The sequence below is a fragment of the Zootoca vivipara genome, chromosome 1 (assembly GCF_965207765.1).
Source record: "Zootoca vivipara chromosome 1, rZooViv2.hap1.1, whole genome shotgun sequence".
NCBI classification, from domain to species: Eukaryota; Metazoa; Chordata; class Lepidosauria; order Squamata; family Lacertidae; genus Zootoca; species Zootoca vivipara.
The window spans coordinates 60,852,637-60,879,506 of NC_142582.1; the positions used below are offsets into that span (position 1 = coordinate 60,852,637).

Consider the following 26,870-nt stretch of genomic DNA (forward strand, 5'->3'; position numbering starts at 1 on the left):
AGCAGATATTTCCAGAGCTATTACACCAGTAGGCCTTTTACGGTAGCTGTTTAATTGATTTCTTGGTTAGCCAGTCATTTTAATGATTATCTTTTTTTAATAGTGTTGTGCTTAATGCCATACACCCTCCCTGATAGTTTATAAAGGAATAAATAATAGTAAATGCCAAATACTTACACAAAATAACTTTGTCTGGAAAATGCAAAGTACACACGCCTTGGCTAACAACTTCCCACACTGTAAACAGATATTTCAACCCCTGAAGCAAATAGGTTAATGATGTGACATTGCATACAGAACACTTATTATACCTGATAGAAGTTTTATTATTATTATTGGACAGATGAACTAAAATAAGCCAACAATATAATTATATGCCAACAGCCATCTCTCTAGCACAGGTGGTGATACACTGTATGCCCCTTTTCATCTGCCCCAGGCTTCCCCTGCTCAACCACTGCATTTAGGCTCAATTCCCCACTATTTTAATTCTGATGTTTGTGTCTGGGAAGGAGAAGCCGGGGGTGGGGGGCAGAGGAACCAGAAGCAATAAGCAAAGCATGTTTGTAGATGCTCTTTTGAGATTCCCATGCTGACGACACCAGGTTGACTGGTGAGCCACCTCAATTAGTGGGAGGCTTATTGCTACTCTAGTTGAGGCAAAACTCTACCCAGTACAAGCCAGCAAAGGGCTAGATGCAAAACGCCTAAGGGGAGGGAAAGGAAAGGGGACCTTTTAAGGAGAAACAAGACAAATCTCAAGCCCTCCCCCACCCCCAAAACAAAATATCTGCATCTTAAGCCACTTTACAAGTAAAAGTCACTTCTTATAACATTTATAAAATGGCAGTACCACCATCCTAGAGAGAGACAGACAGAAGGGGCTTGCATTAAGGACTCCCACCCCATCCCACCAAGGGAGGGGGGGAAGTGGGCAGAACAAAAGAAGACAAAGCGGTAGCCCAACTCATTAAAAAATGTGGTTCTTCTCTAAAAACAGCACTCATCCATCTGATAGGGGAGAAAAAGAAATAAGGGAGCAGGAAAAAAAATAGAACTGGTGCAACTTCTCGCCAAGGATGATGCATTTAAACGAAAGCTCCATACGTCTACATGTCCTGTGGTGGCAGCATATTTGCTTAAACTGTCATGGCTGTGTATGTCTGTATATATATACACAATATGCACATATACATACACACAAAGAATATAGAGTGTTTTGTTTTTCTTAAAAAAATGTTAGCATTAGTTTTGCTCCTGCTGGGACTCATCTCTCCTTCACATGGTTCTGTGCTCCTGCGCCGCTGCTGCCACTGCCACCACTGCCGTTGCCACTCCCATTACTGCTGCTGCTCCCACTGGTGCTACAGAGGACCTCCGTGAGGTCGTCCATGATGGTGGTTTCTTTAGGGTCCACCAGGTTGAACTCCCTGATGAATAGGATGAAGTGTATGTAGAGTGTGTTCAAATGTCCATGCAGCTCCAGTGCCAACGTTTCCTTGAAGTGTGAGGAGTAGATGTGGGCTAGCACATGAAACAGGTACTTGCAGATCTTCTTCACTAGAGACTCAAAAGAGTTGGGGAATTCCTTGCCTGCCACAAAAGAGAAAAAGAACAGTTTTAATGCTCAGTGGCCCATCAAAGCACTCTAGGCGTAAGGCAACATTTGCTTAACTCCCTGCACTGGAATTAGCCTTCTGCCCACTGGGCAAGAAGCTTGAAAGGCTTTTTGGTGGAATTCAACATCACTCTTCCAATCAGTCTGTCTGCGCAAGCATTTTAACATACCAGAAGGAATGAACCCCCCCCCCGCCCCCAACATATTGTTCTTGGGATTCTTCCAACCCCTCAATTGGGGGCAAGGGGGAGGGAGAAAGCCCTGTTCTGTAAACATATGTCCTTGCACAAGGGCTGTTTAGGTGAATCTCTGTCTTTGGGAGAGGCCAATGTTTCAGATCCCAAACCGTACACAAGCCACCCTCACATTTAGCCAGAAGTGTGTTCTCATGTCATCCAGCTCCTGGCACAGAAAAAAACTATTACGTGTATAGCAAGGAATAGCAGAGATGTGGCATACGTTTAGAAGTTGGTGTCATTTGATTATTCACTGATCAAAGTAGTTTGAAGAAGCTGCATTTAATATACAGTTTCACTTATTATTTATCACTTCTACAAACAATAGTAATTATACATATGTAATGCTTGTGTTTCAAAGCCATAAAACTCTTGACTGGGACGACTTCTCTTTGTAAACTGCTTTGAGGGTTTTTTTTAAAACAATGTGTATAATTTTTATGAATAAAATCTTTCCTGTGAAGCAACACACCATATTTTGTAGGAAAGACATCCTCATCTGTTACTAGCTTCTGCACTGAACTCATGACGAAGTCAACATATTGAGGAGCAGTACACTTGATTTTCTTTCCCCGCTCATCATACCAGTAGTATTGTCTGTGGAGAGAATTAACAACAATGTATTATCTGTCCTAGAAGTTTAATTCCATGTAGACCAAAGCAAGCAGAGTCATAAATTGTCCTCCCTGGAGAGCTAGAAATTTCACACAAGGTCCTGTATTTTTGCTTACTGAACGCAAGAGCTGGTGTTTAATTGGTGATGTAACACCAGGCGCTGACCTGAGAGTCTGTTTGTTTAAGCATTTTAATACTGCCTTTCCTGTGCCATCCTCAACAAAATAAATTAAAAGTGTTTTAGAACATTAACATTTTGATTATTGATTCTGGCATATTAAGAACACCATCTTCTGGAATTAGATATCAGCAGAAGCCTGGAAGCACAGATATGCTTTACCAATGCTTATAAAGATTTCATTTGCAGGTTTGCTGTTGGACCAAGCAGATCCTATTTAGAATTTTTACGGAGACCAACTGAAACAGAATGGTATTGCTCTTGCAAAATACGCAGCTCTTGCTTCTCCCAACATCAGCACAAATTCATCCTGCCTGCTGACCATTCTCGAGGCGGCTTGTAGCATTTAAAAATACAAAGACAAAATGAAACTATGTCAACAGAGCTGATCAGTTCTCTCTTATTTTGAGGACTACTCAATTGGCAATTCATTCTCTGCCACAGCCTAAGTCAATTGAGCTGTCATCAAAATAACATCTTCCATCCAAGTCAGTAGGTCCATGCACTACTGAAATGTGGGCCAAAAGCATGCCAGTGATCTTGTGACAAAGTATGACAAGTGAATACAGAATTTCAAGCTTTCAGACTGAATTGCAGCAGAATATTAGTGTGTGTAGAAAGACTATACATATTGTAAAGTTTAAAGTGTGTTAATAAAATCAGCTGTCAGGAGAGGGCACTATAGCAAGACAGACTTAAGAACATACTTTAACAGTCATTACACAGCTTCAAACCAGACTGATGTTAAATGTGTTCTTGCATTATGTGTCCACTTTTTCTTTTCTTTTTTTAAATGCAAACAGCAGTCACTTGGGGAGAGGCTGGTAATTACTGTGATTGAAGCAAGCAAGGGGAACCAAACTCTTTCCTCCTATGTGGAGTTCCTGATAGACTAGATCTTGATGCTGAGAGATTCAGGAAAGGCAAAAGAAAGTGTCCCTTCATACAGCACATAAACTACAGCATTTGCTCGCAAAAGATGTAGTGGTGTCTACCAATTTGGGTGGCTTTAAGAAAGGATTAGACAAATGCATGGAGGATAAATGGCTGTTCTACCACTGGGTAGCAGATGCTGGGAGTCACAGGCTGAGCTCCACTTGCAGGCTTTTCATTGGTATCTGGTTGGCCACTGTGAGAACACATTACTGGACTAGATGGACATTTGGCCTGATCCATGAAGCTCTTACGGCCCGATCAAAGTTGTACTCTGGAACAGCTATTCACATTGAGCAGAAATCTTCCCAAAGCAAATGGCTGTTTCAAAGAAATGATTTTCATTTGGAACACAAAAGTGGATGAGAGGTTGCTGTTTGCATTTTAAAACAAATAGGTAACAGCAGTTGTAAGCAGTAGTTATAACTACTGTACAGTAATGCATAGTGAAGTAAGAATAGTAAATTACACATGGTTACCATAGAAATACTGGTAATTCTGTCTACATCAATCCTGCCTCTGTCTACATCAATCCTGCCTTCCCTGCTATATATCTTATTGTGCATAAAGTAGGCTTTTACCTGTCTTGGTTGTCTGGAACTACGCATATGACCAAGCTTCCTTCAAGCTACCACTCAAACCTACCATCTATATTTCACTAGATTATACTGGAAGAATACACTCCTAATTCCAGTTCTACAAGTGGGTTTTAATCTCTTTAAGGAGCAGAGTTCAGAAGCTGCAGGACTCTTATTACCACCAGCAGTAAGGGTTTTGAGTTTTAAATTTGCTCCAGCCTTTAACCATCATCTAAATAATCCTTGGATTTAGACACTCAGATGTTGACTGTTACAACCACCAAATGAGTTTTACATATAGCAATGGGGAACCTTCTAAATGTTTTTATACTGAAGCAGCATCAGCTATCAGTATTCATTGTCATGTTATCCTTTTAAAATACTTTAGATATTCTATATTGAGAGGTTTATAAACAGTGAGTGGGACTTTGTTACAATACGGAAGATGAAAGTCATAGCATTCAAAACAAAACAAAACATAGTAAGATCCCTTCATTATAGATCAAACTGGCATCAAACTAAAACAATTCGGCAAACAAATCAATTCAGCTGGGTGGCCTGAGGAAAAAGAATGATTTTCAAGAGGCATCTAAAATGCATTATAATAGAAGCCTGTCTAACTGCCAAGGGGAACATCTTCCATTATGCTGGTGCAACCACACTGAAGACCCTGCTGCTGGTAACTACTGTACATGCAGAATGTGTAGCAGCCTCATCAGCTGAGTGCAGGAAGCAGGAGGGAATCAAGAGGGTAAGGCAGGAGCTAGGTGTTAAGGGTTTAAACAAAAATATAATTTTATATTGGCTCTTCAGGCAACAAATTTGCAATTGTTGATAACAAGGCCAAAAGAAAAAAGAATAATTTTATTCTTACTGGGAAATATTTTTAAAATCCTGTCCTTCATCCTAAATGAACAGTGGTGGAATGTCTCCAAATTCAGGCTGCTTGGGAGAGCAAGGGCTGCCAGCACCAGTGAGTCATTGAGGAAGCCATAAAACAAGACTGGGCTGTGTTTTTCAAAAGGGCAAGGTTTCCTTCCCAACTTCAAGAATATGTGCTTCTTGCATAACCCACAGAGCAGCTTGCTATCTATCATTCCCCAGTCGAGTAACTTTCAAGATAGGCTTAAGGACGACAGTTTCAATAGTCACACTCCTATTGCCTCACTGCAAAGTATATTTTCTGATTAAACCAAGACAGAGTGAGCACATGTGACCCCACCACTGATGATGTGTGCTAGAGAAACCAACCTGGCCTAACAGGGTCAGAAGTACTGAAATAAGAGGAAAGTCAGTCCCATGTCATTTTTAGGTCAACCTCAAGAAAACAGAATTGAACCGAAGCAGCTACAAAAGCAACAGAAGAGTGCTTTGAGAACAGAGCTCATGTACACTGGGCATGAATATAAAGGGCAAAATACAACTCTGTTGTAACAGGTCAGCAGGTGCCATTTCCAGCTATGCCTATCCCTTTCCATAGCTTGAGCTTCAGTCTGCTGACTTAAGGCAGGATGCCCTGTCTGCTAACCTCTAGGAGAGGTTCCTGATCTCAGCTGTCACATTTTAAAAAGAGAAAGCTGTACTTCCCAGAGTATCGAGAGCACAATCCTTTCCCAGGGGCAGCTCACTTTCTAGAGAAGCAATAGTGGACCTCTCTCTTCTGGCTGGTCTGGTCTGTGGCATGATTCCCTTGGGTCTTGCTTAACTCTCTCTCTCTCTCTCTCTCTCTCTCTAGTCACCCAGCTCCATCTCTGCTTGACAATGGGAAACCAATTTCAGCAGAACAAACTGGACTGATACCTGTATTTTTTTAAAAAACTGACTAGTGCTAATGATCCCTGCATCTGAAAAAGGAGTTGTCTAGAGCAAAGCAGAACTGAATACTTTGTTGGTCAAATGCTTATTTTACAGCATGAGCATTACTTTGAACACAGCCATCTTCAAAAGCAAATACATAAGGACTTCACTGTACTCACTCGATTTGCAGAGTCCAAGCTTAAACTTGTTTGTCTTTACACAGCATGCCTCTGCAACAGTCACACAGTGCAGAGATTGAATTCTAGACAAAAACTGTCTTAAAGTTCAAGAGGGCAACTTTTGGTCCAGGCAGTGTAACAGGAAAGTCCTGCTTTGGGCAAAATGCAGGAGGCATGTCCATTTTAACCGCAGGGAAATAGAAGAAGAACTTAAAAACTAAAGCTTCATTCGTGGCTGTTCATGTGCCCTAACAATCCAAAATTCTAGTTATTCCCAAAAGGGGTTTGACAACTGAGAATATGTATTGCAGCACTGAGCCTACAGAGTTGCGTGTGCCCTCATTTCCAGAGATAAGGTGGGAAAGACAGTCACAAACAGAGGTGAATTCTATAAGGAGCAGCCATGTACAAATATACGCCCCCCCCCCGGGTATAGGGCCAGGCATTTCCCATGCAACAGCTGAATGTCTAGCAACGACCAAAAGTCATCATATTACCTACATCAATCAGTCATATTGTCACTCATCCATAAAGCTTGAAAAGGATGTGACAAAGGGCAGGCAATGAGTGGAACCAAAACCAGGATAGAAGCACAGCTACTGCTGCAGCTGCACTGACTTCCTTGCAGAATAAAAAGTGAATGACATGTGGAAAGACTGCCGAAACTGAGGGATACTGAGGGATACTGGAGCAGACAAATGCAAACATGCCCTCAGATCCCATATATTTTTCTTGTGCAGAAGCAACTAACAAGACAGCACCCTCACCCCCACCCCCAACACAATTAAAAATGGGAAAGAAGACAAGGAGGAGGTTATGTAAGGTAGTAATTTCAAAATGAAGCAAAGCTACAGTCTGCAAGCATGATTGTTCAACTGCTCCACAGCACAGGAAAAACTGTCTCTCTGTTTAGTTTGATAACAACTTAACAGAATTGCACCCAGATGCTGCCTATTTCCTGTTATCCCCAAACAGCTGCAACTTCACTTTTCCAGAACTTTAGTAGTTTTCCAGCACAAGTTCCTACATGATGCAATGGCCAGTAGCATAAATACTTTTGAAAGAAGGTTAGGTATACAAAGAGTAAATAAGGTGAATAGCTTACTACCTATGAGTGTGGGAAATTCCAGCTGAATATAACTAGCAAACTTAGAGCTAGTTAATGCATAGCATAAAGGGTTTAAGACAACAGAACAGTATCCCTAGACTCAATTACATCATGCTCCCTCTCCTCTAGTAAAGAAGGAAGTAAAGCTTCTTTCTTCATTCTCTTCCACCATGTGAAGCCGACCTGGCAACACGCCTGAGCTTGACTGCTTCAAGCCCAGACTGCATGCTCAGAAATATTTTGCAGTATTTTGTAACCCAAGAATTTTCTATTTGTGTTGCTCTTCCTGCTGCATGGAATAATGCATGAATCTGACCTTTGAGTTTGTAAGTAAAACATTTAAGCTTACTAAACGGTGTGGTCTGTACACTGTAAAAGGGGTAGAAACAGGGGAGTGCTGTAAGCAAACTAAATAAGATATTAAAAAGGTCTAACCACCTATTGTTCCCATGCTTCACAGTGATGCATTTTCTGTAATTTTAATACTCTGCTGCGGGCTATCTCTTGCTGGAGAGTATGTTTAGCCCCATGCTTTGGATTTAGGATCCAGCCAATTCTTTTATTAACTAACCTGACATTGCTACCCCAGCAGTGAGAACTAGAAATGCTTCCATGTTCTGGCACTGTAGATTTTAAACTACCAGACACAGGACAAAAAGGGATTGAATAGCCTCACCTTGCTTATTATTATCAGTTTTGAAATGTGACACACCACTTTCCTATGGGACTGGGGCTGAAGTCACATTTCAAAACTGATCACCAAATACTTCTACATATTTTTGTTTTACTAGAAGTTTTTTAGTCCATGTGTGGAACATTAAAGGAAAATGCTATTTCATAGCACATAAAGACTGCCATTTTACTGGGCAATCATCTTGTGAACGTTTTATTTATTGATTTATATAGCCCCATCAGTGTGCATAGTTCTTTTTAGAACATAAGGGGCTTACGATCCAAAACACAAGTGAAACACAAAGTGGAGACAATATGCAATTGTTTCAGTAATTTGTGCTTGTGCTTAGTCGTAGTACAATATAGGAACTAGGAGGTGTGCTAAAGGCATCACAGAAAAGGTGGGTTTTAAGAAGGGACAACTGGGCTTTATAAGAAAATGTGAAGCACTCCTGTTCAGTCAGGCCCTCTTCTAAGTTATTCCATTACGCTCCTCTCCATTCTCTCCTCCCCCCGCCCCCCCCCCGGACAACAATCAGCCAGCACTTGTGGCCACTAAGCATGCTCAGTCTTCACTGGGCAGATTTTGGTGGTCTTTTATACTCTTAGCGTCCCTCCTCTCTCCAGCCTAAATACTGTTCTTCTGCAAACTTTGGAGCTTTCTCAAGTCTGCCAATGATACACATTCAAATATTGTGTTCAACTGTTGTTGTAGAATTTTTTTAGGAAGAAAGACAGGTGTCCTCATGCAGTTTTTCTGGGAGGCAGTTCTGAGCATACACGGTAGAAAGATGGAGCTGAAGGAGCAGGGACTAGGATACAAAAGAGGTAATTCAGGGAGAGGTTATGGGGGGCTTTGAAGGTTAGGGCAAAATATGAGTGCTGGATCTGCAAGAAGTCAGTGTGGTGATGTCACATGATCAGAGCTATGAGAGGTTAAATAATTTTGGTAGCAGGGTACTGGATAGATTTTCCTGGCACCCCACAAAACTGGCCTTGGAGAGGTTGACAGAATCCCCCAGAAGTGTGCATGGTGGGAGGAGAGAGGGGATTGTTCCATCTGACAAGCTATAACGCTTGCACCAATGCAACATTCACCATAGTGTGACACTGAATTTGGATCACAGAGGTGTGAAAGTGCAGATTGGCAGATGGCAGATAAGAAGCATGTGTGGAAATAGTGAAATACCAGCTTGAAAATTAAAATTTCTCAATTTTTTTCTTACATTTGAATGGAATTACATTCTTGTTTCAATAAAAACATAACAAAAACTATTTGCTTTACGTTTTACATGCATACTCTGATTGAACGATGTTTTCTTTTTCCAAGATTGTGATAGAGAAACAACCCTTCTTTTCACTTTCAGCAGTTCACTACTTTTAGAAAGATATGGTCAACCTCAAAGGGAAAACACTACGTAGGAGCAGAGCATGTTTTTTCCTGGTCCCCGAGAAACTGCCAAATCATGCTCACAACACTTCAGAGCTTTGGCAGCTACACTACTTGAAGGTTGTCTGCAGAATGGCTGGGTGCCCAGCCATCATTCCTGAGGTTAAGAAAGTCCCCCCAGGCTAGCAGCTCAAAAGTGGCCTTTTGTACTTCCATGTTGTGGGTTTTTTTTGGGGGGGGGTTTAGAGCTTTGAATAATGCAGAACTCAGTTCCAGAACCATAGAACTGTAGGCCATGGAGAAAACTGCAAGTGTGGATTATTTTTTAGGGTGGTGGGTAAGGGCCCAAACAAAACACATGCCAGATGCAGCAAATCGTTCTGTTATTTCTTCTAAAATTGTTATTTCAAAAAAGAATAACACTGAGAGTGAATATTTGATTCAAATTTGGACTTTTCTCTTCTTCCTTACATCTAATCCTTTAACAATTGTTTGGTCATCCTTTTAGCATGCACTAAGCACTTTTGCAGTCAAGTCTGAAAGCTTTCCACCTCTCACCATCCCTCACACTGTAGCAGAAAAGCCCAAGCCATCACCATACTATCACAAATGAAGACATCACTTACGTATTGCACACTGCCATGGTCTGACATGTATCTCCCGTACAAAATTCAGAGATTGTACTATATTGTAAATTGATATGGTGGAAAAAGGTTGTTGCTGAAAGAGAAAAAGACACCAAGGTGTTTCCATTACTCATTTGAACTTTTAGTTGCAGAAAGAAAGGAGCTGTTTAGGGAAGTTTTTAATCTGTGATATTTTAATGTATTTTAATCTTTGTTGGAAGCCGCCCAGAGTGGTGGGGGAAACTCAGCCAGATGGGCAGGGTATAAATAAATAAATAATAATAATTACACTGGATTTGGTGGTTCGCTTGAACATTTTCACAATTAGCCCAACAACAATCACTAAATTTCCCCTCGCTTGGTGTGTGCAATCCATGGCGTAGCAACCCTTTCCAGTACCTGGGACAGAGCTTTTTTTTTTAGGAGACCACCCAAGGTGTTGAGCTTTTTTGGGGGGAACAGCTGCAAAACTTGATTAGCTGGCATTTTGAGGGACAGACAGCTGTTCTGCCGCTCACCAGATCCCCTGCCGCCCTGCTGCCCCCAGCCCCATGATGCCCTGCAATGAAGATCATTGGCTGTCTTTGGACCAGTCACACATTCTCAGCCAACCTACATCACAGGGCTATTTGCAAGGGTAAAATAGGTGGGGGAGAACTTTAACCCTAAGCTATTTAGAGAATACAAATGAAAATAAAATAAGCCTATAGAAACATACATATCAAAATCCATTATTTTCCCCAAGGCCTTTTTTGTTATTTCTTTGCATGCATTTCAAAAATGGCAGTGGAGAGCACTAATCAGAAGCACTACTTAAATTATCCACAGGCAGCACAACAACTGGAGTAAGCAGGTCTTATTAGCACACTTTTCAATGTATGCCTAGAGGGTCATGCACACCAAGACCAGCCTGAATGGTTCAGATGAGGTTGCACATGTTTCCATACGTGAAGGAACACAGATGTCACCATCTAAGGCAGGGGCCTAAAATGCCCTAGCACTTTGTATCTTCTCACATTGACCAGAATTTTTTTTCAGTCATCCAGGCTTGTATTTCAGCACTCAGGATTTCTAGTTACAATAAGGGTACAATCATCAGCTTTTAGAAACGTATTCCATAGCAAACTGAAGGTCTCGTGCAAATGTCAAAGTGAAAGGAGAAACTTTTCACCTTGCTGAACTCATTTGTTTTGCAAAGTGGAAGAGTTGTTATCCAAATGCAACATCCTCTGCCTATTACAATTCCTTTAAAAAAATCAGAAAACCTACTAGCATGAAAACTATCTAGCAGGAATATTCAGTTATTATAAATATCATGGTACTTACTGTTGCTAGCTAGCCACTCATTAAGGTCTATTTCCCGTGGTAACATGACTAACTCTTTGAATTCAAAGTCAGTAATCCTTGACTTCGTGTATTCCGGCTCTAGGTAGAGTTTCTTTTCTTCCGGTGCTGGCTTTTTACCATTTGGTTTTCCCTTGGATTTCCTGCAAAAGGAAAAGGAAACAATGCCTTGAATTACAAGCTGAGGTGTACGTTATATAAACTCATCTCCCATCTTTTGTAATAACTTTCTCTTTCATACTGCATATTCCAATTTCCTTTATTAACAAAGGAAACCTGCTGTTAGAATCCCTGCAAGAAGGAGACCAATGGTAACCAAAGGAAAAGGCATACTGCTCCAGGCTAGTTGCTCATGGCCTGAAAATGCTATTGCACCCTGCCCTTTTCCTGGTAAAGAAATAATGAAAACTGGGTTCATGCCCAAGCTGATTTAAGCCTCCCTCTACCAGGTGATCGATTAATGCTGCCTTCTGTACCAGAGGTGTCCACTTTAGAAGATTGCTGCTTTAAATATTTAAAACTGTACATGAATCCAATTGAATCACAAAGGAAGCATTCTGAGCTGTTATGGGAAAATGTAGGATGAGAAATGTTATAAGCTGTTGTGAAAAAAAAATAATTAAGGTAAACTCAGGGTGGGTCCTTTGGACATCAACACCCGCACTGCAATCTTGGTATCTGTTTATTCATATATATTTTTATATTCTACACAAAAAACATTTTGTGCGTGCACACACACACACACACACACACATTCTCTCTCTCTCTCTCTCTTTTTCAAGTAAGGCTAACACAGAAGGGGTGAGAAGTTGAAACTAAAGAGTATGTTACTCCAGATACTCATTTTATTCTACTGAACATTTTTACAGTATTTTGCATTATTTGCATCCAATGAAGCATGCTTCTGCCTACTAAACTTCATGGCCTTGATTTATTACATTTGGCGTCCAACCTTCCTTAGGGGAGCTTAAAGGGGGTCTACACAAGTTTCCTATGTGTTCTTCCATCTAGCCCCTGATTTAGAGACCATGCCTGGCCTGGGCTCTCTGCCTCTGGGCCTCATTCAAGCTGAGTCATGCCTCAAAATACCAGCTATTGCTCAGTCCAAAGGAGCATAAAGAGAGAAGAGTCTTGCACCCGTGGAAAACACTGTTTAAATCTTTCTTTCTCAAAGTGGTCCAACTGTAAACATTCCACTTGACCTCTTCCTCCTCCAGGAATGCCAAGCTCCAATCATGGAACCAGTTTATCTTAACAGTAAACAGCATAAATCCAGTTCAAACTATGCACTTTGCCTCAAGGTAGCCAAGAAAGCACAACATGATGAGCCTGCCTCGTTCCAAAGGAAAATCTACACTAGTAACCCCCTGAATGCTGTGGACAAGCTGGCCAGGTTCTGTGCAGCATGCCTTTAATTCTTCTGTTCTTCTCTAGACAAAGTTGTGCGTGTAGAAAATAACAAGGTTTGGGGCAGGGGCAGCATTTAGGAGAGCCAATTCAAAACCTTTGACTACCATAATTGAAATTATTTTAAAAACAGAGCAAGGAGAAGCACGAGAATCCTGAGCACAATAGCCTTAGAAGAGGTTACACGAAAATGATGCTAGTTGCTGCTCAAAGTGGAAAGTGTGATACCACCACCACCTGAAAAATATTGTTTAATACTTCCTGTTACCTTTCATGCATTTATTTAGGCTGGAAAGCTGCTCCCGTGTCAAAGAAGAGATGGAGAAATTATGCCGAGCCCATTTGATAAGTGCAACCATCCTTGGGAGGCAAGGAAGGAAAGGAAAGCTGTGCTTTTGTTGTCCATTCAGTGTAGTGAGCGGGCATCTACTTGTGCAAAGGGTCTTTTTCTTTCCTTGTGTGTCCCCAATATCTGCTTTAGGGAATTGGGACAACCTCTGGAGCAATTTTTAGAGGTGTGAGGGCAGTTGCAGAAGGGAGACAAGAAACTGGAAGTCCTATTGATCCAGTGCTGTGTGATGATACACCCAACCCCACTCCCACCTATCACAGATACACCCGACCCCACCCCCACCTACCTTCCCTTTTCTTCCCAATGTCTCAACAAATGAAACTGATTTGTAAAAACGTTATGAGAGACATTGCACATATTTTTGTAAATCAAGAAGATCTTTAATAAGAAAGAAAAAAAGAAAGAAGGAAGGAAGCTCAGTGGTAGTAATTTGTGCACAGAGGGGAAAGAACTTCAATATAGTTTTATTTCTCCTTGTTTTTATTTTAAAGCCCTTATTTGTATCCTTGCATATCTACCCTCTTGCCTGCTTACTTTACCTGCTTTTTAGCATGTGGATAGGCTACTGACCCCTTCATTCTCCACAAACACCACTTTCCATGCTCTATACCGCTGGAGTACCCTGCAAGGAAATACACAGCGCGCTAATCCTATTCACCCAATTCAAGACTTTCAAACCATTGATTTTGGAGCTTCCTTAAGGGCTGAAAATCTTGTTCATGGTGCATGCCTGTGATCAGATTTTTCCTGTCACCCAACATTTTTCATTTTGGGTAGTACTTCTGGAGGGGGACATGTTGTGCTTCTCCTGAGATAGTTTGTCCACCTTTGGCCTCCATCCTGCATTAAGCTCTCACCTGTGGCTCCTGGAAGCTGTCAGCATGTGACAATGGTCACACTCCAGGAAATAGATTCGACTGGCCAGGTGAGGGTAGCTGAGTTAGGGATTTGCCCCTGCATGCAAGGACACATCCCAATGGATTGAGTGGATGAGACCAATAGAGGGTCCAATGGTCAAGAAGGCAAGACAGATGGATGCCAGCAACATCTACTTTTCCATTCTTTTGAATCTTGATAACATACATACACTTATTTCTAATGTGTTGGGCAGGAGAAACAAGGTATCCTTCAATACGCTTATTCACAAGTCACTCTGTCATGGCTATACATGCCTTTATATCTGAGTCTCACCAAACTGCGGGAGGCAGTGCAAAACAGGAGTGCCTGGCATGCTCTGGTCCATGGGGTCACGAAGAGTCGGACACGACTAAACGACAACATTCCTTCAGTTCCTGGCTAATCTGAAATGCCTCTACTAGATATACACAAGCTTGGACATAAAGAAACAAATGAAAAGCCCACTTCATGATGCTCAAATGTCAGTGAATATCCAGCTTGAGAAATGCAAGCTTTTTTCCCCTTTGTTGCTGAAAGTCAAATCACATCTCCTTGCAGTCTCTGAGGAAATAAACCTCAGCTATGTTAGTCAGTGAAAACACGACTGCAAACCAATTCTTCAGGCGGCTCTTCAAGCAAAGGTTACTTAAAAACCCAAACCACAGTTGATGCAAATGTCACAGGCACAAATCACCCTACAGAGTAAAAGGGAGAGAGAAGGGCAGAGAAGAATGCCAGACAAATGGAGTGTGTACTGAGGTCATTGTGTGAAATCTTATGCTTGCTCAGGTTTTTGCTGCTTCTAGCCAACCTTTTACACACATACCACTTTATATTCAGCTGGGAGAAAGAAATCTCTCTGTAGCTGGAATAATATAAAACACAATTACTGTAATGTACTGTACTGTAATGTGCAAACTGCTTTCTATCAGCCCAAGTGATAACATTTTTGTACTCAGCAGCCCACAAAATGCTATTGCAATGAAAGCTCGACTGCAAACCCACCACTGATCTCTGGGTTTGGCAAGCTACTTGCCTGGACCAAACTGTTACTTGCCTGCAGGCAAGTGGCTAATTTCAAGGCTTGTTACTCTCCTTGTTACTGATCCTGATAGATAGTGATATCCCCGCAAGTCTCAGTTCTGATGAAGGATGGTCAAACCCTTTTACAATGTGTCTATTCCATCCCATTTCTACATTTTTCCATGACTTTAAAAAAATGCATTTGAAAATTCACATTTTAATACCATTAAACAGTTACAGTGGTGCCTCGACTTACAAATTTAATCCGTTCTGAAGGCACCTTCGTAAGTCGAAAAATTCATAAGTCGAAAAACGCCATTGGAAACGTGATTTCCCATAGGAATGCATTGAAAATGGAAAAATTTGTAAGTCGAAGCAACCCTATCTAAAAATTCGTAAGTCGAAAAATCCCTATCTAAAACTGCCACAGGTTTTTTCCAGATTCGTAAGCGCACGGCCATTACCCCCATTCATAAGTCGAAAAATTCGGTTGTCGAGTTGTTCGTAAGTCGAGGTACCACTGTATAATTCATTTTCAAAACCTGAATTCTCTCTCTTAAAATGCCTCATCACCACGCTCCCCCCTCCACCACTACTTAGTTGAATATTGGTAAACATAATCAAGTTTCTTACTTTAAGCTCCGTCAGCCAGCTTTGGAACACAGCTTGTGAAGTTTCACAAAGAGAAAATTATTATTTGGCATTTTGTACTAACACCCAAGAATCAAAGGACAAAGAAACACAGATACTGTGAAATGTTTATGCATGTCTAAGTAGATCTTTAAAATTTATAATGCATTATGCACCTTATTTTATACTGCACTGAAACAGTAAAGGAAGGATTCGGTATCCATTTTCATGTATTTGAAATAAAAGTCCCCCTATTTTCTACACGTCTTCCCTTCACATGTCCAAAGACAAAGGATCAGGTGAGAAGATGCCCTATTCAAGCAATAAAAGGGCTTGAGAATACTTAAGATATATAAACTGAGCCATTTAAACTCATATGCACCCCAGCGTGTTGTACAGAAATCAAAACGCTGAACTAAAGAAAACATCAATTACCAAAAGATAACTCCCAGGTAAATATTTCTGGAATTAGAATCAATTTTTTTTTTTAAAAAAATATTTTTATTAATTTTCCAATTAAAACCAATTATATCACATTCAATATTTCAAATTATACATATATATATATCAATCAAACCGAATGTTATGCCAAATCATCTAAATAATTTATTTTTGGGTTCCCATGCTTCAAGAAATTGGGAATTCCTCGCAACTGTCCACTGCCGTCTTATTTCTAAAGTTCAAATCGTCCTCCAAGCTCATAATATTCCAAATCTTCCCCTTACAGTCACCTAGATGTTTTCCACTTTCATCCAATTGTTCCAGCTGCTGAGATAAATGTCAAACGAAGTTTCACAGATGTTCTTTCTCCTGTGTGAGTTAATCAGTCCAGCCTCCCCATAAATCTTCTTAGTGGAGCTCCCTGTTGCGACGGAGTAGCAGCGCCATCTTAAAAGGCTCAAATCACTTTCATTTTCTCTCATAGCCATGAAGATTTACGATTTATTTATCTTTATAGAATTTACAGCTTTTTCAGGCAGGAGACCCAAACATCCAACCATGAACTCTTGGTAAATTAATGGATCTCCTTGCCCTATAGCTGAACTTAGCTTCAGGTCGCTGCTCCAATTTAAAGTGCGTCACAGCTCATAAATCCTCCGAACGCGTCCAGGACTCCTTCCGTCTGACTAGGGGGGGGCTTTTCTCATCGGCAACTTCACATCTTTAAGAAATATGCTCAGTAACAACAGCTATAGAGTTCAACTCACACAGTCTTTTGCTTCTCTTTCACTCCAAACAAGCCAGGACATCGCGTCCGGGAAGATACGAGGCAACAATATGAAGAAAAAATAAAAACTTGCTTCCCTTATCGCTCCGTCCCCATCAATCCTTCTTCCAGATGCCGTACATTCTTTGACTCCTCTCGCTCAGCAGCATAAAATTCTCAGCAGTAAACAGCGCTTCTTCCCCTCCTTCTGAAGTATGTCCATAGATTTAAGCCTAATTATCTTCTTTAACCATGGAAATCCCCGCCATGCAGATTAGCGTCCGGGAGTCCTGGCCGTCGTAAGTGCTCAGCCCAAGCTCCCCCCACTCCAAAAACAGTCGGAGTGGGTCTGGGGGCATCGCGGGCCAGCGGCCCCTCTCCGTAACCCCCGGAGAGGGTAGGGGGTTGCCATTTACTCCCCTAGCAACCGCCAAATTCCTTACGAAGGTCAGAGAGATGGAAAACAGGTCCGCCATTCCTGCAGGCGGAAACCGGAACCCTGGAATTAGAATCAATTTAAGTTTCTGCAATGTGTATCAACAACTAGAAGCAGCACCCAAAATGGACAGCAACAACTGTTATGAACACTACAGATATAAATAAAAATAAATTAGAAATATTTGATCTAAGCATCACTACAGCTGAAAGTTATTGAAATGTTTTTCTTTTTAAAAGCAACTTGTTCCCTATATATACACTACACATGCACACAAATTTTCTACCATTAGCCAAGGATTCCATGGATATATATAACAAAGACATTGACCTATCTGAGGTTAAAAAGAGTTTCACAAGCCTAGTCACATAAATCACAACCTTGTTAAAGTCCAAATAAGTGACAATGAAGTGTTATAGGTTCTGTTCCCATTTATTATCACATCTAGGACTGCCAGATGTCCTTTATTCTCCTCCGAGATATTCTTTATCTCAGAGAGTTGCAGCTGCATACAAAGCATAATGAATTACCCCTGTTTGACATGCCATACCTCCAAACTGCCTCTTGTTTTTTTAAAACTTTGGATTTGTCACCCCTTGGAATGCATGCAAATATCAAACTACAGCCTAAGCTATTTCCCTGGAAACACATCTGAGAATGTCAAATGGCAGTTCCATGCCAAGCACCTCATGTTGACTCTCCCTTTCTTTTCATTTTGTCAGCCCTGAGGATCAGAAACATTTCAAACCAAATAACACGTTAACAATGTTCCTCAAAACAAACTGTCTATACTCACAATACTAACAACGTACACTTTATGCGTTCACTCCCTTATCAGAAAATGGATGAAACAGTAGAAGACAATATTAACCCCTTTCTAAAATCAGATTTGACCCTGTGGAAGAAACAGAAACTGAAACGTTTACCTTTTGATTCCCCTTTAGTTCCAATAACTCAAAAGTCTTCCTTCACACAGCAGCCAAATCAGGCTCACTTGCTAAGTGGGATTATATAAACTCAAATACTTCTACACTAATCAAAGCCCCTTATAGCTCCAGAAACAATTTTTATATTGGGAGATAACCCCAAATTAAACTTTTTCTAAATCAGCCAAATATATAGGGACATAGCTTAAATAGTTTAAAGCAACTACTCAATTTGATCAACCCACTGAGAAAGGAAATGATCTCCCAACTATATAAAATTATCACATAATTGGTTACCCTTCCTCTCACCATAGCTGCCAAGTTTTCCCTTTTCTCACGAGGAAGCCTATTCAGCATAAGGGAAAATCCCTTAAAATAAGGGATAACCTGGCAGCTATGCCTCTCACTCCACAAGACTAAAATGTGGGAAAGATTTTGGGGGAAAGTTTTTGGAGAAGAATTACACTATATACAGTTAGCATCATAGAAAACACTGACACAGCAGAAGAGAGAAAGCATATCTATTCAGGACATTAGAATGAAGTACTCTTAGTAGCATAAGGTATTTTTCCCCAATAAAGTCAACCCCAATAGCCTCCCAAAGAGAAAAACTGGCTTCAATGTCAGCCAATGGACAATTATGCAAGCAGTGAGACAATATTTAATCACATCTTGTAGGCCCAAACTTTATTTGAATTCCTTGATGTTCTATGCCAGGCATCCCCAAACTGCGGCCCTCCAGATGTTTTGGCCTACAACTCCCATAATCCCTAGCTAACAGGATCAGTAGTAGGGGAAGATGGGAATTGTAGTCCAAAACATCTGGAGAGCCGAAGTCTGGGGATGCCTGTTCTATGCTTTACTGTGAATAGAACTTTCTTTTTAAAGGAATCCACTCCAAAAGGAATCCACTCCAAAAGAAAAGAAACATGATACATGTTTCTAGTTTTACAAGTTCTTTTGATGTAGATAATTTAGTGATCTCACACCTTGAGGCCCCAAACAAGCTCTATCAACCCCCTTCCCATATGAAACATTGAACAAGTAGTGTTGGGTTTTGTTGAGTAGAATTAACCACATTTCCAAGCTAACCAGGTTTTGGCCCATGGTATGTCATGGTTGTGTATTGAGAAATACACAACCACAGACAAACCCCAGTGTTGTACAAGACACCATGTGGCGGGTGTGCATGCATGCTCCAAACAGGCTGAAGTACAGTCATACCTCGGTTTAAGTACGCTTCGGTTTGAGTACTTTCAAGTTTAAGTACTTCGCGGACCCGCCTGGAATGGATTAATCCACTTTCCATTACTTTCAATGGGAAAGTTCGCTTCAGGTTAAGTACGCTTCAGGTTAAGTACAGCCTTCTGGAACCAATTGTGTACTTAAACCGAGGTACCACTGTATTATGTTCTCTCAGACTTGCCAGCTGGTTAAAGCTTGTGTCAGCTTCAGAGGCAATAATGTTCCTTATCAAGCAAAGTTGTTCAGTGCAAAAATGCAACAAAATGTGTATGTTTACATATTCAAATCTGGTGCCTAACTAGATGCTCTGGAACAAAGAGGACATGTTTCCTCAGAAACTGTTCCAGTGAGTCTGTAGAACTTACTAGAACAAGTCAATATAGACTATTCTGACACTCAAAGTGACCCTCCTCTCCTAAGTCACAGGCAACAGCTATGGGCTATTCAGAGCTAAGTGAACAGTGTCACTGCTCTTGCTTGCTCTTGACCCAACCAAGAGTCTGCTTTCGTTTCTTAGGCCCTACACAAAAATTCCATTGTTATCATTATCAGGCATTCGAAAGTGGTTTACCATAACGTATATAAGATAGTTACATATATAAAGGCAGTTAAAACAATTTGCATATATAAAAACAATTATAAATATAAAAACAGTTAAAAACAGCAACTGTAGCTGGGGCTCTAGCAAGAAGAGAAACCCCAGACTATTAACCTGCTCCTTCAGGCAATTGAGCAGTTATCTAGACTCTGGATCCAGCCACAACACCTCTGTCTTGTCAGTTTATTGGTCCTCATCACATCATATCAGGGATGCAATAGTACCCTATGGTGCGGCATGCCACAGCACAACTGTGCTATTCTTTGAAACAGACACTGAAGATGAAACTGGAACCACTACAAAACAGTGTTCCAAATACTCATCTCATAGAGCTGACGTAGGAAGATACCACGGTCATTGGTATCAAAAGCCACTGGTGTATCAAGTAAAAATAACTGAGATCTGTACTTGAATTGAAGCTCTTCTGAAGAAGTGTGCATGCACACGAAAGCTCATACCAAAATAAAAACTTAGTTGGTCTTTAAGGTGCTACTGAAGGAATTTTTTTATTTTACTGATGAAGGATAGTAATAGCCCATAGTAGGGCCTGTTTTGTCTGCTACTGTTTTGGGACATAGATGGTGGAAGAAATGTCTGTTACATAACAGGGAGACTGTAGCAATTAAAGAGAGAAGGACAGAGGGAGTATGACCCTTTATATAGCACTTGGCATGTCCAAATCCATTATTCAGGCACTACACAGAACCTACACAGTTCTACAAGCATCTCTAAAGCATGTAGGATTTTAATAACCACTTAAAGCTAGTAGCGTCCATGCCTATATAAGGTAATGCTAAGAGTTCCTGTTATGGGATATATCAGGCATCCCCAAACTTCGGCCCTCCAGATGTTTTGGACTACAATTCCCATCTTCCCTGACCACTGGTCCTGTTAGCTAGGGATCATGGGAGTTGTAGGCCAAAACATCTTGGGGGCCGCAGTTTGGGGATGCCTGGGATATATCATTTTGTGGGATGCTTGTGAATGGGGTAGTCAATCCTCTACTTCCAGTGTTGGATGGGAAAAACAGAAAGGTAAAGCTCAACACAGAATAGTAGACAATCTAGATTGCATCTCTCAAAAACCTGAAAGCAAGTTATCTCCTCCAACATATCTGAGATGAGAGAAATCTGGGGTTAGCAGTACACAGTGTAAACCCTACCCAGCAGAATGCATGGCTAAAACAAAGCAGTGGATCAATAATGCCTGTGGGGTCTCAGAACTGGAATAGCTGCAGAAGTCAAGAACAAAAGAGGGAGAAGGACAGAGCATGTAACTTCAGGTATGCAATTCCCCCCCATAATGTACGAAGCAATGTTCAACATAAATTAATTAGTCAGCAAGCATTGCCAACAATTTAACAAAATATTAGTTACTTTTGTAAAGTTGAATAAGCTGTTAATCAGAGAGCCACAGCTTCAGATTTAGCTAGTTGTTTTATACAGTGCTGAAAATTCAACACATGCACCTCAGCTCCCTGTCTCTCTTGTTCCAGAGTCAACAGGTTCTCCGCCTTCTCAGTCAACCTAGAATACATGTGCAACTTCCTACAGCTCTTTCCCACCAGTTACTGCTTCTGAATCAACAACGTACTCTGTCCTTTTTCTAGGCTTCTCTATTCAGCACTTTTCTCAACATGGGGGCTTGCATGTTTCATATAATCACTGCAATTGATTGGCCAGGGTCAGGTGGGGTTGCAAGCTCCTTAGCTCAAGATATGAGCTCAACCCAGATGTTTGCCTGCATTTGTAGGGAGAAGGGGTGGGGGCAGAGAGACAGGTAATCCCTACCTGCAGCATGGCCAGGCATATCTTCCTTATTAGACCTTTGCATGATTAACGTGAAGGTTTATACATACTTTCTAAGTGCTTTGCATATAGCACACAGAGAACCTAGTGCTTCGTACTAAACACATGAATGTCTAAAATAAGGAGCACAGGGAGCTGCGAGCAAGGGGCTTGTATGGCTTCCCTGTTTTGTGTCTATGTTAAACCCAAACTTGTTCATCCAAATTCAGGATGGTGAATCCCATTAAATGGAACTCATATTTTTAGCCAAACTAAATTGCTTTAAAAATGTTTACATATTAAGGGGAAAGCATCATATTTAGGTCTACTTTGCTCTAAGCAGTATGAATGGATTTATACTTCAAAAATAAATAACTTTAATGAGGCAGAAGGTAAAGATTTTGGCAAACACTTAAGTCTACCTGAGTATAACTTACTGGAATATCTCCTCCCCTCTCCTCAGTAGTGAGAGGGGACAAGATTATTCAAATAATGGGATAATGGGTCAAGAAAATTCAAGTTTAATACTCAAGGTAAAATGATACATTCATAGTTGACTTTTCTGCGTGTGTGTATCCAACCTGAATGCTTCAATTTGAGCCCAGGTATTTTGACAGATGGGGATCAAAAACCAAAAGGGACAGTACAATGCTAGAAGGGAACACCAGTAGAACATGACCCAAATCCCATGAGAGACAGACATAAAGAGTCTTCCACAAACACTGCTTACGTATTAGCAAAACTTATTGTTATAAATCTTTGTCATTTTTTTAAAAAAGCGGTGTCCTCAAAAATCCAAATTCCCCATCACACATTAAATTTCATGCACCAGAATGTATATATTGGGATTTCATCTTCAATATTTTGGCAGGAAAAAAATATTAGCAAGAATAAGTGTTTCCCTTATGAGAGCAGCTTTTAAGTGCTTTTTTATTGCAAGCTTTTGTATCTGGGAGGTATGAGCACATTGTAGAGGGTCTAGCTGCAAGGTAAAAGTATGGGAAAAACTATTCTTTTATTGTTGTGGTCAGTTGGTTGCAAAAGAGAAGGCAACCAAGGCCTTTATGAATAATGATTCCCCCAGAACCCCATTTTATAGCTTATCTTTTGCAGTCATATGCTGGCTGTGGGCAAAGGAGAATCACATTGCCTTCTTTTGACTGCCAAAAGTTTTTTTTTAAAAAAAAAAAAGTTGGCTCCAACAACAGCTATTTACCACCCCCATTTTGTCCTTTTAAAAAAGTTGCTAATAGTTTAAGAGAAGGAAGGAAGGAAGTTCACTGCATGCCCGGGAAAAGATTTTCTTTCATATTCTCAGAGCAGATCTTTCCCTTAAAAGGCAATCTCTGCCTTGGCTCCAGATCCTGCTGGACTGAACACAGCCAGTGCCCAAGCATGGCAAACATATTAAAGATGACAAGTGCCATAACCTTATTGCATAATTCTGCTTTCTAAATTCAGCATTCACTGTGCAAATAAATGTACTTAACTTTGAGGTATGAAGACAAAGTTGGGCTTGTTAGTAGTATAATTATTGTGCCCAATATATTCCCATGACAAAATGTGTTGTTCTAGACTTTCTATGTGTCCAAGTCCTTCCACTTAAAAGGTCAGTATTAAGGGGGGGTGGGGAGGGCTCAATGAAATTTAATCAGTCTCATCTTCTGAGCTATATCACTATCAGTTTCTACTTCTTCATATTTATCATGGATTTTTTTTAAAAACTGAAGGTTTGCCCATATTGAAACAAGCTTACATATTGTTTCACGTCTCATCATCCAAAAAGCTTCCATTTTTATGGGGGGAAACAAAATGCTTACACAATCTATTTCATCGTTGAGATCACATTACCTCCTCTCATCAAGTATATAGCCCACATGCTGGTTAACATGTACACATTTATGATGATACAGAAATGAGGAACACGTTGTTATTACAAACAATCCCATCATGAAGGTTCAGATTTATTCATGGCTGGAAATGTTCACATTCATACACATACAGACACTGCCACATACAGTTTGTTACCTTTCTCTCTGATGCCAATATTTACGTTATACTTCAATAATTGTCATTATATCTTGAGTATATGATTGTTTGGGTTCATCTCTACTCTTCATCAAGTGATTAGAAGGGGCACCATTACAAGAGCGCTTTTTGCCCTGTAGATCACTTATGCAAAGGTTTGCAGCTATGTAAGGAATGGACAGGGCTTTCCCAAACTGTCTTCAAACAAATGCTTAAGAGGAACATGTTACACAGTAAGGAGTTACATAGTTTCACATTTTAAAAGCCGATCTAAATTGACACATTTTTCTAACAGCAGCAAACAAGATGCTTTCAATAAATCCACAAGCACAAGATGCTTTCCATAAGTCCTCCTAACAACTGTCCCTGAACATGTGAAGCTCAATATAGCTACACTGCCTGGTTGCCTTTTACAGTCATACCTCATGATACGTCCGCTGCCGGTTGCATCTTTTCAGGTTACGGACGCGCCGAACCCGGAAGTCCCAGAACGGGTTACTTCCGATTTCGGCGCATCCATAACCTGCACGCATGTGCAAAAGCGCAAAATCGCGCTTTGCGCACAAGCGCCACATTGCGTCATGCATGTGCGCAGATGCAGCGCTTCAGGATGCGGCCTTTTCATGTTGCAAACGGGCCTCCGGAACGGATCCCATTCACAACAAGAGGTACTACTGTATAAGCTTAGATACATATTTTGTGACTTACTGGGTGTGTTTTTTAATCAGCTGGAGAAACTGACCGATGCTTATAAATATTTTTGTACTACCATCATTTAAGCCATTTAGTTTTTTTGCTTTGAACTGTATTATGCTTTTATGATATGCAAGCTATTTGGGGCTAGACCCCCAAAAGTAGTCTTATTTTATATAATGAAAAGTGGGTAGAACACATTTTACTATCGAGCAAAGCTCCAGCATGGCTAATGGGCATAGGTGGTGGTGGTGGTGGTGGGGGTCCTGCAACATCTGCAGGGCCACAAGTTCCCCACCCCGATACAATTAAGTGCACCATCACCTTAATTGCTTTTGCTGCCCATATCTGTTTTTATGCCAGATTTTCAATATTCTTTCAGACCCATTTCCAACCCTGTCAGTAGATGTGTGGTTAGGATTTTTGGCCCCAATGCACATTACTTTGCCCATTGAACTGCATTTGCCATTTTTTTGCCTATTCAGCCAGTCTGGATAAATTGTTTTGGAGTTCTCTGCAGCCATATGAATTTTTAAGGGAACTAAATAATTTGGCATGATCAAGAACCTTGGCTATATATTGCTGACTCAACTCAGATCATTTATGAAACATTAATAGCACTAGGTCTTTAGGGGGCCAGTCTGCTTGCTTATCTTCACTTCAAGGTCAGTTTAATCCTGCTTTTCAACCCAAATCCATATTTGGCAATACCTTTGTTAGGTCAACAAAAATGTCACAAAATACTGTGGTAGGTGGTTTAAAAATGTGAGGGGTTGGGTTGGGGGATAAAAACTATGTTTATCAAGCCAGCCATGTCTGCATTTGGTAATAGTCCTAAGATGGCCATAACAAGAAATAGCCCCATTTAAGGAATCACTAATATCATCCCCCACCCCACCCCTGGCTGAGTGAAGAATGAAGCTGGGTTACACACTGTCGCTGATGAACGGGGGTGGGAGGTGGGGTGGGGAGCCAATGTGAAGTGTGAATCTATCTACAATGGAAAAACTACTTCCAGAGTGTTCAAGGCTACAAGTCATCTCCAGATATGCCATAAGATTCCAAGAATGAAGGCAGCTTTGTTGTTTAGAAGAAATACTATGCTATGGAATCTTTCACCTGGTCACTTTGCCCAACCAAGTGCCCTCCAGATGTTTTGAACTACAGTTTCTATCATTCCCAACCAATGGGCTATGGTGGCTTAGGCTGTTGGAGCTAAAGTTCAAAACATCTGGAGGGCACCAGGTTGGATAAGGTCCCCTATATAAAAGTGCAATTGGCATGGACTATTTCAGGGGCAGCCAACGCCCAAGAGACTGCAATCTACTCACAGAGGTAAAAACTGGCAGTGATCTATCCCCTTTTTGGGGTTCAGGTCAAAGTTGTTGAGCTTTTTTAGGGAGGAGGTAAAATGTTGAGCTTTTTTTAGGGGAGCCACGGTTGTTCAGATTCTTGGGGGGGGGGCTAATGATCTACCAGTGATCTACCGCAGACGTCCAGTGATCTACCGGTAGATCACGATCTACCAGATGGACATGCCTGGACTATTTCATTAGTCAAAGGAAGATGTATTGTGAGGACTGTACAGGCATGAAGGGCACAACAGCTGCAATCAGCTGCAATTTGACAGAGTGGGAAGCACAGATAGGAGAGTACAAAAGGATATGAATGAAGTAAGTGCATGTTCACAGTTTGAAAACACTTTCACAGTTCATCAATCTACAGAAATGCTTCCATGAGGATGAACGTTAGAAAATGTCACTAGGGGACTTTCCTTCATAATGGGCTAAGTGAGCTCCAGCTTCTTGGCTTCATTCCAAAGGGAGTTGTTCCCTAGCAGGTGGAGAGTGAAGAACAACACCAAAGAAGAGGGCAGGAAATGCTACCTGAATCATCTTGGCACCACAGGAACACCATGTAATTAATATTCCTGGTACCAGACTTGAATGTGACTTCTATTGTGAGGGGCTTCTTAAATCCACTAGTAGTGACTCTCTAGGCTATAAAGCAAAATATAAGTATTCTAAAATAAACCAAGCAAGCAAAAATAGTGCTATGCTGGAATGCAAAGATGACCACGTTCACCCACCACCATCAGTGAGTGAGTTCACAGAACAGTCATTCCACAAAGCTGAGCCCTCTTCTGCAGGATAAATATTTTTCAACACGGTGCAACACGTCAGCTGAGTTCACTCAGTCTTATTTCTGTTTTAAGTTCCCTGGGGGGAAGGAACAGCAAAAGGTCTGTCTTTAGTTCAGACTTGCCTTGTCCTGCCAGAAAAGCCATATATGCATTAAAGTGCTCTGAGATGAAGAGATTTGGTTTCTGTTTTGAGGGAGTGGAGAAGAAACCAGGTATTTTCCACA

General features: G+C 40.9%; 1 protein-coding gene across 6 annotated transcripts in view; it reads right to left on the reverse strand.

Moving 5' to 3' along the window:
• Positions 1-302: 302 nt before the first annotated feature.
• The window catches only part of MOB2 (MOB kinase activator 2), a 106,586-nt gene continuing 80,018 nt past the window's right edge, over positions 303-26,870 (reverse strand). For 5 of the 6 annotated variants that reach the window (XM_035121672.3, XM_088666124.1, XM_035121663.3 and 2 more), the window contains 4 exons: positions 11,257-11,417; positions 9,931-10,024; positions 2,327-2,451; positions 303-1,593 (listed from right to left, as the gene is read on the reverse strand). In XM_035121672.3, the coding sequence (XP_034977563.1) occupies positions 1,268-1,593; positions 2,327-2,451; positions 9,931-10,024; positions 11,257-11,417 (706 nt within the window). In that variant the 3' untranslated portion in view covers positions 303-1,267. Of the gene's footprint in view, positions 1,594-2,326; positions 2,452-9,930; positions 10,025-11,256; positions 11,418-12,949; positions 13,656-26,870 lie in introns of those variants that run through there. The other variant, XM_060276356.2, reaches the window with a different exon arrangement.